The sequence below is a fragment of the Dipodomys merriami genome, unplaced genomic scaffold (assembly GCF_024711535.1).
Source record: "Dipodomys merriami isolate MVZ:Mamm:240054 unplaced genomic scaffold, mDipMer1.0.p SCAF_20, whole genome shotgun sequence".
NCBI classification, from domain to species: Eukaryota; Metazoa; Chordata; class Mammalia; order Rodentia; family Heteromyidae; genus Dipodomys; species Dipodomys merriami.
This window is the reverse complement of record NW_027203382.1, coordinates 28,082,723-28,099,448: the sequence shown is the minus strand read 5'-3', so window position 1 is coordinate 28,099,448 and position 16,726 is coordinate 28,082,723. Positions and strand designations below refer to the sequence as shown.

General features: G+C 40.6%; 1 protein-coding gene across 2 annotated transcripts in view; it reads left to right on the top strand.

The window, feature by feature from the left end:
• Nucleotides 1–16,726, top strand: part of Mrps27 (mitochondrial ribosomal protein S27) — an 84,027-nt gene that overhangs the window by 6,116 nt on the left and 61,185 nt on the right. Inside the window, exons 1-3 of one of the 2 annotated variants that reach the window (XM_070031322.1) lie at nt 3,221–3,287; nt 10,028–10,098; nt 11,963–12,021. In XM_070031322.1, the coding sequence (XP_069887423.1) occupies nt 10,045–10,098; nt 11,963–12,021 (113 nt within the window). In that variant the 5' untranslated portion in view covers nt 3,221–3,287; nt 10,028–10,044. Of the gene's footprint in view, nt 1–3,220; nt 3,288–10,027; nt 10,099–11,962; nt 12,022–16,726 lie in introns of those variants that run through there. The other variant, XM_070031321.1, reaches the window with a different exon arrangement.

The window sequence follows — 16,726 nt, the reverse complement described above, 5'->3', positions numbered from 1 at the left end:
TGAGAAAAGTAAGAAAAATATGTAATGAAATTATATTTAAAGGATATAATCCAGGGGCTGGGAAGGTGGCTCAGTGGTAGAGTGCTTGCCTTGCATGCATGAGGCCCTGGGTTTGATTCCTCGCACCACATAAGCAGAAAAAGTCAGAAGTGGTGCTGTGGCTTAAGTGGTAGAGCACTTACCTTGAGCTGAAGAGCTGAGGGACAGTGCCCAGGCCCAGAGTTCAGGCCCATGACCAACCAACCAAAAAAAAAAAAAAAAAAGAATATAATCCAGCATTCACATTTTTTCCAATTATAAGATAAAAGAAAGACCTTATCCCCCCCCACACACACACTTACACACAAAAGAATTAGATTTTTACACATGGCAAAATCATTTTTTGCTGTGCTGTATTTTTTTGTGTGGGCTGGAGATTGAACTCATGGCCTGAGTGCTGTCCCTTAGGTTTTCCTAAGCAAGGTTGGCACTCTACCACTTGAGCCATAGATACACTTCTGGCTTTTTGCTGGTTATTAGAGATAAGAGTCTCAGATTTCTGTGCTTAGACTGGCTTCGAACCCTGATCTTCAGATCTCAGCCACCTAAGTAGCTAGGATTACAGGTGTGAGCCATCAGTGCCTGGTTTCCTCTACATTTTTAATATTTCACTTTGCTTTGAAGTTACATAAAGCTTTATAAATATTTTGTCTTTTTTGTGATTTTTGTCTATTTTGATTATATAGTTTTCATGTAGCCTGTTTTACAGAATTCTGTATACTATTACACTTTGATCCCTTTTACATTTTTTTATTTTACTGTGTTCTTTTTACCTTTTTAATTTTTCATCTGTTTACTCTTTTTCTTTCTTTATATTTTTTGTTTGTTTGTAGTACAAGCATTTGAACTTAGTACCTTGCCCTTGCTAAGCGGGTACTCTACCACTTGAGCCATGCTCCCATCACTCTTTGCTTTGCTTGTTTTTCAGATAGGGTTTCACTTTTTGCCTGGCCAGCTTGGACCATAATCCTGGTACTTAGTTTCCTATATAGCTGAAATGCAGGCATGTTCCAACATGCTCTTTTTTTATTTTTTTTAAATTGATAGGGATAACTTCTTACAAACTTTACATGGGCCAGTCTTGAATCCCAGTCTTCTGAGTAGTTAGGATTACAGGGATCTTCCCAATCTCCAGAATAGTTAGGATTAGTGTGTCACTCTGCCTGACTTCTGATTGTTCATTTCCTTAATTCCTTTTGTGGTCTTCAACCCTATTGGCTCTTTTCATTTTTAGTATCAAATGATAAGTTTGAAAGCAACGTTGGAGTCTCATGTAAGCTATGTAGGAAATGTTAGCAAACATCTTCCCAGGCAAAAGGTCATCATTATATGTTTGTGTATTATCAAACAGATAATAGACTTTTTGTGTAAAATCCCAAGGCCTAAAAGAAGTCACTGGTTCAATGAGCACCTTTTAAAAACATCCATATTGAAAGCAGTAGATTCTACTTGTCCTTTAGTCCATGTAACATCAGTAGGACATTGGCAAAATGAATAGACTGGTGATAGTTTTATGAGACTGATGTCACTTTTGAATCAGTTCCAGTGTTGATCTAATATTTTCCCCCAGACTTCTCCCACTGTTTCTTTGGGCTTGTGTCAGATAAGAATAAAGTCTCCCTTTGTTTGTGGATTCACCCCATTAGTGGGAGATCATCCTCCCACTAATGGCTACTGTACTGTGTTTCAGAGTGATCATTTTTTCCACTGATAATGTGATTGCAGAGAAGGCTGTGTGCTCTGGAAGGAGAGCATGGCAGGGACCAGTCCCAGCAGAGCAGAAACAGCTGGAGGATCTGAAAATGAGTGTTCCTAGCTGCTCCTTAAGGAGCTTGTAGTTTGTTCTCACTATGAATCCCCCAGAGCCTGTTACAATAAATACTTTGCATACTTATTCTTCATTTATTATCTTGAAGTTAAATTCAAAAGATCATACAATATCCATTCCATTCCATAGGGTTTTTCCTTGCCTATTTGTATCCCCTTCTGTACCATGAGCCCTGCCTTCCAACATAAACTGTTTCAATACATGGAAGTTGCAACATTGTAGGTTATCCAACTTCTCTGTATTCTGTTCCCAAAGTGCCAGTAATGCCAGTCATTGTGACAGTCAAAAAAGACCTCACATACTAAAATGCCCTCTAGAGGATGTGTTACTCTTTTCTAGGAGCAACTGTTCTTGTGCTGACACTAAGATAGCTTCAAATCATGATGTAGCAGAGGTTCTAATGTGCGATAAATGGATTATAAACCAAGTACTTATGGAAGCACCCATAAATGCCTGGCGAACTCCAGAAAGCTAATTGTTGTCACCTTCCTAGATAGGAAAGAAAGATGGGGTCATGAGGCTGCCATGTTTGGTGTTGGGGTTAGTTGTAGTCAATTCTGTTATTCCAACACAAATCTAGGAACTTTGTGATAGGTACCTGAATAAGCAGAAGCTGTTTGCCAAAAAATGATAATTATCTATAACACAAAAGCCACGTGCAGGAGTGTGTCCCCCTCCGATAAGACTGGTACTTGGAGAAGCAGTAGCAGCCAGTCACCAAGTGCTGCCCTGCCACTCTGGAGGCCCCTCTTCTTAGAGTACCCCGCCTTAATCCCTTTCCTACTCTGCAGGCCCACAGCGTGTGCCTTCCACAGGCAGTGTGATGTGAAATCTGCACTAGGAGGCAGACATCCATTTGTGTCCGAGGCCTGCAGTTTTCCATTTTCACCCCTGGTGTCTGCACCTGTATATCAGGCACAGCCGTCGTGCTTGCCCAGTGGCCGGACTTAGAAGCCAGTGTTCCTTTCTTTTTTTTTTCTTATGGAAAACGTTTGAGGTGAAGTTTTGAGACAGGGGCTTCAGACACGCCTGCATTCTTTAGACTGGACGGTAGATGGCAGTGCGGCCCCTGTGGGGAACCCGCCGGGCTGCTGTGCAGCCTTTGGGTGAGGGGCACAGGGTTGCGATCGGCATGTGGAGTGCTGTGATTGGACGCCGTTGAGCAGGAGGGCCGTGAGGTGCTCTGGCCGGGCTCACTGATTGGAGGAGGGAGCAGGGCCGATGTGAGGCCTTCATTCCTGCCGTCCCCATTGGAGCTGCGCAGTGTGGGAGTGGGGCCATCTGCCCTGCGGGTTTTGCCTTGCAGCCTTCTCAGGAAGGCTGTAGGACCTGAGCTCCATGCACTAAAGTGGTGGGCTTTCTCATCCATAAGTGCTTCTTTGCATTTGCTGTGCTTACCAACACGCGCTGATCATCATCTGTGAGTGATCGGCGAATTGTCACACAGTGAGCAAACCTGGGCAGGAGATGGAACATTCTTTCCACGCCAGCGGCCTGGCCAGTGCCTCCAGCACTGAGGGCCGTAAGAGAAAGGGAACAGGAAGGCACACACGAAAGTGGTCCGGTGTACCTGTCCCTGAACCGCCTGGGGCTTCAACAGTGATCAGCTTATAGTCATTCTGTTCTTTCTTCTCTTTCCTCATCCTGATCCTAGGATTTATGGGCCGAAATTAATTTGTATTTCTGAGACTTCTGTTTGCAAATGATCACAAAGCAAGGAACATCTTTTTCTCCCTCCCCTCCCCCCCCAATTCCTCCCTTCCTTTCACCTTCCTTCCTCAATCCAAAGAGTATTATATCATTGGTGGCTTGAGTTCAGGTCTGTGTATAACAGATGCTTTCCCATTTCAGTGGAGGTTTAATTTTACAATTTTTTCTGTGAAAGCTTTGACTGATAGTAATTTTTCAGATCCTGCTTTGAAGACCTTATGTATATTTTCTGAAGTCTGCTTTCCTGTCAGTACTGTATTTGCATTTCTGTGACATCTATTAGGCTTTTAATATTTACCATCAATTGACAGTTCTAAAGATGAGTCATTTTCCTAGTTATAGGTATACACAACTTACTATCATAGTTATCTTTTATTGAACCTATTTGTTTAAAGCTTCTAGTTCAGAAAAATAAGTAGTAGGAAATCTACAAACCTCTCATCAAACTGGTTCCCAGGTTAACTTTTCCTACTTTCCTTGCTTCTATGCATGATGGGTTATCTGTTCTTATTTTTCTTTTAAAATGGAAGAAAGAAAGACCTATTTTCAACATAAGTTTTTCAAGATCAGTCCTAGGAAGAATTATAATGATTTATTACCTAAATTAGATATGGTACATATTTGTCCCCAAGCCTAAGAGAACTTAATATTGCCTATATAGGGTAACCGTAATGTATAGTTACATAGAAGTCACTAAAACTGGAATAATTTCTCACTACAGCTACCAACCTCTACATGTGGATCCCTTTCGGTGACCTTCCTCACCATAGCACTGACCTTGAGATCACCTACTTTTAGAAGAGGCTTTTTTTTCTAGTTCATCTACTGTAGATTTTGTGGTCACTAAGAAGGCTGCCATTCTTTTCTGAAGATTTTATCAACATTGTGAAGCTTGGAACTTCAGTATTCAACAGGTTAAAATGTCCTGATAAAAGCATTATGTAGTGATACATTCTATAAAAACATTGAGACTATTAAGTCTGGATTATAGCTGTACCAGCTTTCTTTTGGCTACTGTTTATCTTGTTCATATACTTTTATTTTAAACTCTTCTGTGTGTATATGGTTTATATAGCTAGATGTTTGCTTTATTAGCCAATCACATAATCATTGTCATTTGGTAGAAGATGTAGTCTGTTTAGATTGTCATTCAGTCATTCATAGTTACTGATATATTTAGATATCTGTATAATTGTTATTAGTCTCATCTGTTTTTTGTTGTTGTTCCTAGATTAGGACAGTCAGTACTGTTGAGATGTCCATACTATTCAGTGAGGTTGACATAGTCAACACTTTTGAAATTCCAATGGCATTTTTCACAGAAATAGGCAAGTGGCATGTCTACCTGGTCAGCAAAAGTTCAAACTCTACTAACATCCAGCTTTCCCCTCCCCCCCCCCGGCAAAAAAAATAGGTTTTGGGGCAAATAGCCCCTGTTTACTTTGCAATGTGCATTGTTTTCTTTACAGGTGTAGTCCTAGTTGGCCTGGTTCTACCTGAGGATCTCTGAATCACCTTATTTCACACAAATCTTGATTTTATACCCTCAGGATGCCAGTCACCATTAATACTCCCTTAAGACAGGCACCAATGACTCATGCTTGTAATCTTAGCTATTCAGGAGGCTGAGATCTGAGGCTCTCAGTGTGAAGTCAGCCTGGGCAGCCAAATCCATGAGACTTATCTCCATAACCAGCAAAAAAGCCATAAGTGGAGCTGTGGTTCAAGTGGTAGAACACCAGTCTTGAACAAAAAACACCAAACAAGAACACAAAAGTTCAGTCCCCACTACTGGCACATATATGTACATATCCATGTGCTGGTGCACACACACAGTATTCTCTTAAAGCCCTCAGAGTTTGTGTTTTCACGTGATCTCTGGCTCCTAGCAATCTTACTTCTGTCTAATTGAAAACTCAGCCACTTGTTTGGGGGAAAATGTTTAATATCTTAGTGTTTTATTTTTATTGTGGGAAGTATTTTTGAAAGGATGAATGGCTGAGCTTGTTCCAGAAATAGGATTCCTGTTTGAGGTTGAGCTTAGAAGCAAATACCTAAAAACCTGTTTTGTATTTCTTCCTGCCATGATAATTCTCAAACATAACAGAGTAGATAGTGCTTGACTGGCTGCACCAGAGTTTACCAGGGCTGTTGCTTAAAAATGTGGATGTTTCTGGTTTACCTCAAACCCACAGATATAGGATCTCCTGGATGCGAGGCCTATGAATCTAAAGTTTTAAAGTCCCTCAGGGAGGTTCAAGCGCCCACCAGTTTAAAGTTCCATCCCACTCTATTACTTATACTAGCTCAGTCCTCAGTAAAATCTTCTGTGTTCTTGTATCATCAGTGATAATATGGTCGTCAAGCTAGAGCCATTTCATACTAGCCTGCCTTTCATCTTCAAACTTAACTCTACTTTGTTCAGCCTTTAATTTTGATCAATGAAGAGTTCTCATTGCAGTTTCGTCTTCCCTTTGTTCACACCCATAAGCTGCAGTATGTGTTCAGGACCTGCTGGAAACCATCTTTTTGGCACCTCCCTTTGGGCATCTGCTGGCCCATCACTGGGCCAACATGAAGTGTGACTTTGATGGTGGAAGCCCACGCTCCAGAAGCCTGGGGTGCCAGCCCTCTGCAGGCTGCAGCTGTCCCGGCCCTCCCTGCTCCGTGCAGTGCTATTTTCCGCCTCATTCATCACACCAGTGCTATAATGTGAGGTCACATGATACTGAGCAGTAAACTGCTCTCTGACTTGCAGTATGCAAATGTTTCTCATCAGATACTGGCTCTGCAGCTGTTGTCTTTTTGGGGCCTGGCCACTTTCACTTGACTGAAGATTCCATGATGTGACGGCTTCTGGTGGACTCTGGTTGCCACACTCAGGTGGTCAGTTAGGACACCTCAGTCCAGTGTTTTGTTATAGATAGACACCATGTTCTGTGTGAAAGCCACGAGGAAAGGGGGCCAGTAAGTCCTTTTTTATTCAGCCAGTAGCCTGCTTTTGAAATGCTTTTTATTAGCATGTATTATTTGTACATTTCACTGTGACATTTCCACACATGTACAGTGATCACCCCTCATTCACCTCCATTACTCGTGTGTGTGTGTGTGTGTGTGTGTGTGTGTGTGTGTGTGTGTGTGTGTGTGTGTGTGTGTGTGTGTGTGTGTGTGTGTGTGTGTGTGTGTGTGTGTGTGTGTGTGTGTGTGTGTGTGTGTGTATGTGTGTCCTGGAGCTTGAACTCAAAGCCAGGTTACTGTTCCTGAGCTTTTTGCTTGAGGCTAATGCTCTACCACTTGAGCCACAGCTCCACTTCTAGCTTTTTGGTGGCTAATTGGAGATAAAAGTTTCATGCAGCTGGCTTTGAACTGCCATCCTCAGATCTTAGCCTCCTGAGTAGCTAGGATTAGATGTGAGCCTCTGGTGCCCTACACACTTCTCAAATCAATTTCAATAGGTTTCCTTGTTCCATTTCTGTACATATAAGTAAACTACATTTACCATAATTCATACTCATTCCCCCTCTGTTACCCCTCCCCTCTCCCTCACTGCTTTTTTGTTGGTGGTGCTCATGGGGCTTGAACTCATGAGCTTTTTTGCTCAATGCTTCCATTTTGAGCCACAACTTTACTTCCAGTTTTTAGGTGGTTAATTAGAGATGAGAGTTGAGTTTCACAGCCTTTCCTCCCTGGGTTGGCTTCAAACCTCAATCCTTAGATTTCAGCCTTCTGAGTAGCCAGGATAATAGGTATGAGCCACTAGCACCCGAAATGCTTTTTTTTTTTGGTCGGTCTTGGGGCTTGAACTTTGGGCTTGGGCGCTATCCCTTGAGCCACAACGCCACTTCTGGTTTTCTAGTGGTTTATTGGCGATAAGGGTCTCACGGACTTTCCTGCCCAGGCTGGCTTTGAACTGTGATCATCTGATCTCAGCCTTCTGAGTAGCTAGGATTACAGGCATGAGCTACTGGCACCTGGCTTGCAAAATGCTTTTAAGGTATAAATTTTAAGCAAAGGGAAGTCATTCTTTAGTATTGCCTGTCATTACAGCGTAGAGCCTCCATCTACCAGGAGATGATCATAAAGGCTTGGTACAGAGAGAGCTGTTTGCTATCAAGTCTGAGCAAGTAGCTTTGACAACATTGATTGCCTTCTTTAAGAGAGTTTAGGGCCATTATTATTTTTTTATATTATTTAATCATTTGGCTTCAGCCCTTTCAAGGTAGTTATAAGAAAAACCATTAATGTTTGTATTTTGTCAGGTTTTAAAAGGCTTAGGAAGTTATTTTCCCTATTTGCTACTGAGTCACTGTGGTTATTACTCTAGGGAAGAGAGAAGAGAAAATAGCTAAATGCACAGCAAGAGATTATCTGTGAACACATTCATTGATGATCTTGGTGTCTCCTTCTTCCCCTTCTCCTTTTATTCACTTCTTAAATATTCTCTGAGTACTTTTCATGGGACTGTTCTAAGGACTGAGAATATATTAGTGGATTCAGCCCTTGTCTGTATAATTTTTACTTTTTATTATAAGCTGGGGGTGGGAGGATAATCCAAAATCAAGAGACTAGCTTTGGTAGGCATTTGTTATTTCTAGAAAATACTCTGGGATTTTATTCTAAGTATAATAGAATTTATTAGCTGGTTAAGGAAAGAGAATCACAGGATCTGATTTGTCTTTTCAAAGCCTTACTCAGCCTACTGGTAGAGGTTATAGTGTGAGGTGGTTATTGAGTAAGGCGGGGAGATGAGAGATTGGACCTTGGTGGTAGTAGTGATGATATTTGTTTTATATACTCTAGGACCTATAGAAGTTGTTGATCAGTTGGTTAAAGGGTAGAAAAGAATGGAGTCTAGGGTGATATCTCTTTTTTGACCTCCAGTGGTTTCTCATCCCCTTTATACCAAGACAGGAAAAGCAGGTTTAGAGTGGAAGGTTGAACTAAAAGGACACATAATCCTTAAAGATCTACTAGTCACCCAAATGAAATAACAACTATATAATTGCAAACGCAGTTAAAGGTTTAAGTCACAGTGAGACATGGAGCCAATAGTCTTCAAGTGATGATCATAGAGAAATTACCTAGAGACTGAGTACTGATAGTGTAGGAAAGAGTCTGTTACTAAGATGTAGTCCATTTCAACATCTAGAGGTCAAAAAGAAGAATCCTGAAAAAACAACCAATCCCCCCTCCAAAAAAAAAAAAAAATAAGAAAGAGAGAAATAGAATAAATACTTTTTTTTTTTTTTTTTTTTTGTCGGTCGTGGAGCCTGAACTCTGGGCCTGGGTGCTGTCCCTCAGCTCTTCAGCTCAAGGCTAGCACTCTACCACTTGAGCCACAGTGCCCCTTTCTGCTTATGTAGTGCTGAGGAATCAAACCCAGGGCCTCAGGCATGCAAGGCAAGCACTCTACCACTAAGCCACCTTCCCAGCCCAGTAAATACTTCTTGAAGGATGGAATGGTCTCCCACAAATAGAAGGGAAAAGTAAGGTGAGGGTGGACAATTAGCTATTCAATTTCCCAGTGTGGAAGTGATCATTGGTGTTAGTGGAGTAACAGAAACCAAAATTTGGTTAGAGTTGAAGACTGGGAACTCGGAAGCAGTTAACAGTTGTATCAAAGATGACTTTTTGCTGGGTGTACCTGCCATTCCCCTGCACTTGGGAAGCAGAGGCAGGCAGATTGTGAGTCTAAAGCCAGCCTGTATTACAGCCTGTTCTCGTAAAACCAAAAAAACAGTAAAATAACAACAATAAGAACAAAACTCTTCAAAGCAGTGTTGCTGTTAAGGGGATCAAAGAAAAGGGGACACATAGAAGATAAGGGCAAGGGAGCAGATGTTGGTGTTTGTGATGTGTGTGTGTTTGCGCATACGTGTGTGTGTGTGTGTGTGTGTGTGCGTGCGTGCATGCATGCCTAATATCACACATGCCAGTACCAGCTCTTGAACTCCTTTTGTTTACTCATCAGTCTGCTCTACCACTTGAGCCACACTTCCACTTAACCTTTCTTGAGATTAGAGTCTCAAGTTTGTCTGCCTGGGCTGGCTCCTTACCCAAGATCCTTAGATCTCCACCTCATGAGTAGCTAGGATTATAGGCATGAGCTACTATGCAGCCACCTTGTTTTTTAAATACCTTTTGTCCCTTCTAGCAATAGGATTCAGAGGACAGATACAGATGCCAGTTTCTGATCATAGGGTGAGAATGAGAGAGGAAGGGGAGGAAAAATGGAGGAGAGACATTTCCTGTTCCCCATGCAGGAAATGGAAGTTAAAGATTCCACCTCTTTAATTTTTATAAAAACAATTTCTAAAAAAGAGCAAGAATGAGCATCTGTTTTATTACAGACTTTATAATGTTAGCAGCCATCTGGCAGAAGTTGTATCTGTTAGATTTTTCCTAAGGATTGTGTGTTTTTAACAAGATTCTTTCTCCTTGTCTTCACAGCTGATCTTGCATCCTTAATGGACAAAACATATGAGAGGAAGTTTCCTGTTAGCTCTTTAACAATATCACGGGTAAGCATTAACCTGCCCATGTAATTGTAACCCCTCTGTACAGTGTGTTCACAAAAAATAAAAATTAAAATTAAAAAAAAACAATATTACGGGTAAGACCATTTAAATAGAATTATGTATTCAAAAAAGATTAAAGAAAATAGGAAAGACTTAGATGAGGCTGTGTCAAGAAAGGATAGCCTTCATACAAAATATTTTTTCCATAATATGGCATGTGTTTGTATCTAGTAGATATTTTATGGTATAGTAGAAACTGATTTGGGCTAAAATAAAAGCTAATGTTAGTCTGAAATTAGTACTGTGCCATATTTGATATAAAGTTAATACTGTATATCCATTAGAAATATTTGGTGATTAGTGTTGGAAGTGGTTTTGGTAGCTAAGAAAGTCTTTAAAAGAATGGAAGAACTACTGCCAGGCATAGAGTGAAAGAGGATCAGGCTGGGAGTAAGGAATAGTAAGTAATTGGTGTTAACCATTACTAAGATGCTTTCTGTGCCACTGTGTGTATGTTTAAGTATACATTGTTTCTGCTAATTCTCACAGCAGCTGTGCAAGTGTTGTAGTTATGTCAGCTATAAATGGGTTAGTAATTTTCCAAGGTTGCACAGCTTGGGATTCAAACCCATATACTTGTGACCAGTTTCTTTTATTGTCTCTTTCAGGGGTCCTTTGGTCTTCTCTCGATCATGGAGTCACTCTGTGGTAGTGGGTTGCAGGGCCTTTCTCTATTTTCTCCTTTCCAATATGAGGGCAATCGTATCTCCTTAGGGAGATTGTGGTGTTAAAATGAGATTTTATGGGGGCTTTTTGTAGACATGAACAGCATCATAAAATTCATGGTACTATTAAATCTAGAGCACGATAGGAAGAGGTCTAGTTTTTTCTTCTTGGCATTCTTATTTTAGTAAGGAAACAATTCAATTAGTCATCACACAGTTTTTGCATTCAGAATTGGCACATTGGAGCAGAACTGAAGCACCACTGCTTCATCCCTTTCGTGATGGGAAAAACCTTCTGTGGGCTGTAGTCCATAATATTAGTTTAGATAGTACTTCAAGGTTTAAGGATATTTTGTGTTCATTTTGTCACTGGAGCCCCGTACTTGTGAGGACAGAGAGCCTTTATCATGTTTATGCAGATGGAGCAACTAAGTCCCAGAGGGTTGAGCCATCTGCTTCTGCCACACAACAAGCTCTCAAGAGAGCTGGTTTGAAAGCTCTGGGCCTGTGTTTGCACTACATTATGCATTTATAAATCCATTCTATAAGTCTTGGTTCTTTTTAGCAAATCACTCTTTTTCCTCTCTTCTCTGTCTTCATGAGGTTTTAATTATATTCACAAATGCATTATCTCCTACTTTTTTTTCTTTTGCCTCTAAGTCTCTACTTTCGGGTAGAATCCATCCTTGGAAAATTTGTTGTTGTTTATGACTAAAAGGGAGTTCTCTAAATTAGAGTTTTATGTTCTGAGCAGTATTCTTTAGCTATTAAGAGTCTTTATCCCCTTAGCTTTGTGTTCCCGGGTGTTTGGAGTTTAGGAGCTTAGGAGAAAAGATAAGGGTCTAGAGATAATGGATGACAGCTAATTGTAAACATAATAGAGGAGGCTTTTTGGTTCGTTCTGAGCAAAGTTTAGATTTGGCTTTTAATCCGTTTTTCTGTCCAAGATTGTCTTGCACATAGTAAAGAGAAGCCATTGTATATTCTTTCTTAGAGTCAGCATGAAGAGATTGTCAGGATGGAGCCATACCACATGAGTGTCCAATAAAATGAATGTTCTGCCTTTTTAAAGAGCAGTATATGAACTTGGACAAGTATATGCCCTAATTTGTATTAACCAGGGGTTTCTTTTTCTCTTTTAGTTTGTAGACAACATTTCATCTCGAGAAGAAATAGACCATGCAGAGTATTACCTTTACAAGTAAGTTTCCGTTGTATTTGGTTGTGTATTTTCTGATTTCACACCTTCATTTAAAACTTTCTTTCCCCCATTTTTATTTTGGGATGCTGGGGATTGAACCTGAGCCTCTTGATGCTAACTACTGCTGCTGTCATTGTACTATAGCCCTACCTCCATCCTCCTTTGACATAAACAGATGGTATATATTGTATTTAGTGTTTAACACCTTGTAAAATTTATGTTTTGGAGACCTTTCATTATCAATATATGAAGAGCTTTCTTAGATTTTACCTGTGTCATATTTGTGCTTTAACTATATTATTTGAACCAATAACCTGTTAAAGGACTTTTAACATTTTTCTCTTATTATATAATCTACAGTGCTAGAATTACTAAACTTACAGGTATATAACTTTACACACTTTTACATGACGTTATACCTTGATACTTATAATAGAAATTGCTCTTGTAGTGTAGAGTATCAGGGATCAGGGGTCAAGTACAAAAGCAAAGGAAATGTCATAGTGCCTATAATCTATGGGCTGTTGCTGTTTCTCTTTGACTATCATCTAAGACTTTTCTCTACAAAAGATTCCTCTAGGAGCTGGCACTTGTGGCTCACATCTGTAATCCTAGCTACTCAGGAGGCTGAGATCTGAAAATTGCAGTTCAAAACCAGCCTGGGCACTAAGTCAGTGAGACTCATCTCTAATTAAATAGTAAAAAGTCGTATATCAAAGCTTTTAGTTAAAAAGCCAAGCACAAGCTCAAGACCCTAAGCCTGGTACTGGCACAAAGAGAGAGAGAGGGAGAGGGAGAGGGAGAGGGAGAGGGAGGGAGAATTATTTTGGAGAATGTCTTGGGTCAATATTATTATTGTTGTTGTTATTACTATTATTATCATTATCATTATGTCTCCAGGGCCTTTCACTTGCTATGCAAGTGCTCTTCCACTGAGCTAAATCCCCAGCCCGTCAATATTATTTTACGGTAACTTTTTGTTAGACTTATTTTTAAGCAAGGTCTCAGAAGGTAGCCCAGGCTAGCTTCAAGCTCATGAGCTTCCTGCATTTTGAGATTGTGGGTGGCACCACCTCAGCTCTAGAGTTCTGTGATGGCATCTTCTTCCTTTAGACTTTGTGGAGAACATAGTTCCTGGGTCATGCAGCCTAGTTATGAGCTCGGCTCCCCCAGGCCCTGTCCACAGGCAGACAAATGAGCTGGAGGTGAGCTGACTCCATTTTCAAGAGACCAAAGTACACATTCTTAGGAAATTGTGCCTCGGTAAAAGCCGTAGTGTTTATAGTTTTAAGTAGCTTTAACAGTTCCTGGATTAGTAGTTGATTACTGTGCTAATGGAATGCAAACTCAAGCTTTACAGATTCCTCCTTTCCCTTTGCTGTCCTCTTCCATGATAATGCCTGCAGATTGCATTTTTTTTTGGGGGGGGGGGTGGTCCAGTTGTAGGGCCTGAACTCTGGGCCTGGGCGCTGTCCCTCAGCTCTTCAGCTCAAGGCTAGCATTCTACCACTTGAGCCACAGTGCCACTTCCGGCTTTTTTTCTTTTTGCTTATGTGGTGCTAAGGAATCGAACCCTGGGCCTCAGGCATGCAAGGCAAGCGCTCTACCACTGAGCCATGTTCCCAGCCCCTGCAGATTGCATTTTTAAAGACTTACTTTGACTTTGGAATCATTTTGGGAGCCATAGTAGTTTACAGAATCATATTATTAAACTCATTCCTCTTACTGTCAGCATCAATCTGCAGAATTGATCATTTAATCTGCAATATAACAGTAACAGTCTTTCTGAAGGATAAGTGATAGAAGTTTCCAATGAATATATACAACATGTTCTCTACAAAGAATTTAACAGTTTTTGAAGTAGGCCTTTGGTTTCCAGCAAAAGTGCGGTGAATATTGAATTGTCCTACAATAAGAAGAAGTGGTTGCCAAGCCCCCTGGGAAGGTGTTGTTTTCACAGTGCGGTCCTCCATGTTGTCATGGAGAGCAGCCTGCCTGCCTCCTATTAACACAGAGAAGTGGAGATGCATGGCAGTCTGGGTGCTGCTAGCACTTTATCCAGCTGTAGCCTGGCCTCCAGCATCCTTCACAGGTTGCTTAGTTGACCTGGCAGATAACAGGCATTCTTGGTTGGAGACGGATGGCAGGTCAGGAACAGCTGGGGGATGGCAGATGGCACCCTGTATGTCTCCAGGTCCCTGGTTGGCAGCTAGCCTGAAAAGAAAGACCAAAATAGCTTCATTTTTCAACAAGCAAGAATACCTGATGGTTCCTTGGAGGTCGAAAATATCACCCCGGGTCTATGTTGTAAGAGCCCATTTCTGCCTGCTGAAAAGGATTATCACTGGAGATTACCCATTCTCGAGGACATAGATGTGCGTGTCACAGCACACATGTTTTTCTGTTAGCACATTGCCAAGGCCCCTTTTGCTTTAATGTTAGGAAAGGGGAAGGTAAGCAACTCCTAGAGCATGTTTTAGTAATACTTTTTATGCTTCACTTTGGCTAGTTATTTGCTAATTCTTACACAGGCTTGGGAGATGGTTGTTGTGGGTGGCTCAGTGTTAGATAATAGCAGATTGAGAGTTAGATAATAGCAGATTGAGTGTTAGATAATAGCAGATGAGAACCCTTGACCTCTGCTACTTCAGACTCAATTTTTCTTGCTTACCTTTGTGCTTTTACTCCAAACTGGAGCTGAGACATAGGTATATACAGTGGAACCTTCAAGATGTGTACCTAGTTTTAGTTCTCTTTCACTTGCTCTCGGTGGTCTGACCTGGTTGTTCTTCTATTCCTCTCATGTGATGTCTAGGCACCTCTTGAGGCTCTTGTCCTAACCATCTACAGCAGTCCTTGCTGCTAAGACCATGTTTATACCATTTTACAATCCCAGCAGTTCTAGGTCCTCCATTGCTTTGTTTGTTTGTTTGTTTTTTAGGACTAGGGTTTGAATTCAGGGCCTCTTACAAGGCAGGCATTCTACCACCTGAGCCACTTGTGAGCCCCTTTTTGTTTTAGTTATCTTATGGATAAGATAGTTGGCTGTTTTCCTGGGCTAGCCTGAGACCACTAGTCTCCTATTTTTCCTGAACAGCTAAGATTACAAGTATGCATCACCACATGTAGTTTATGGATCTCATGCATACACAGAATAGCTCAGAATAATGCACTTTCACACAAAAACTAGTCATGGTTTCTTTTCAAAGAGAGAGCTAAGAAACTTTTATCTGAATTCTTTCTTGTACCTTTTAAATTTTATATTGTTGGGTATATATTACTTAAGTTTTGGGTTTTTTTTTTGAGATATTCAGGATAATTAGTTACCAGTAGATTCCTGAGAAATATATCATAGCCAAAGTATTCCAGGAGAATTAATAACAAAATAAATCTTTGAAAGGGTAAATGTTGGAGGGAATTAGTTCTTTCTGTGTGCAATGAGAAAAGGGTTATCTTGTGGTAGTTGGAATTGGAAATGAAGAGAGAAATGTGTCCAGAAGGAAAAAAAATCAGTCACTGGGACTAATGGAAGGTTGAAAACAAGGATCAAAAATGAAGTGAAGTCGGTATACTTTGTGGAGGGGAAGGGAAAAAAAAAATTGTTTAAATAGGGATACAGGTGAACCCATTGCAACAATGAGATGTACAGTCCTTATGTCAAAAACAAACTTTACAACTTTGGTGGGGGGTGGGGGAGGATGGGAAGGGATGGGAAGGGGAGACAAATGGGGAGGCTACAATGCTTGATAAGAAATGTACTCATTATCTTGCCTATGTAATTGTAACCCTTCTGTACAGTATTTTCACAATAAAAATAAATGAAGTGAAAACTAAGCCCTAGTTAGTGAAAAAATAGCATTTTGCTGGAAGTATTGAATTGGAAGACTTAGAAGGCAAGAGCCTGGGCTTGTATTGCCTTTTCATTATCCACATATAGGTTTTTACATTCTCTATACTGTGTTTTATGCCTGTGGACTGTGAGAGCAATTAGCTACAGAACTTGGGACAGAGAATTGGCAAAACATACCCATTAGGTCTCCTTCATGTCCTGGTACCAGCTGGGAAATGTTAGACTACATGACCTCTGAAGCCCTGCCACCTTCAAAACCTGTGCCATTGAGGTATGGACAGACTAAGCAATTTCCTTAAACCCATGTTACAAGTCCAAGTTCCAGCAGCTGGGATAAAAGCCTGACTTCTTCAGGACTTGGGCTCATCAGCTAAGGCCAATGACTCTTTATGTGCCAGTTCTTTTCCCTAAGGCAATCTCAGTAATAAACCAGAAAACAGACTCAATGGTATTTGCATACTTCATAACAAAGAAATAGAGAATTAAAGAAAACATAAAGAGATTCAACAATTTTTTAAAAAAGTACTGAAGAGACCGTCAGATAGGATGGAATGAAAAGGTGACCTGGATTTTTTAAACTGGTTTAGTCCCCACTTTGATCTACCACTTGGAAATAGTTCAGTTGACAGTGGACATCAGCTTCCTGGAAGGACAGATAGTGTTAGGTCCTTCCCACCTACATTCTACATCTAAAATTCTTTTTGTAGTCTCTTTGAGATAGAAGCTCAGCTCTACCACTGAAAGCACAAAGTTCTTCTCACAAACTTTAGCCCTTCAACAGTGAAACTGAAATTTCAACCACTTTAACCATGAATAGAATGGAGAAACTAATGGATATAAAATTAGATAGCTAGC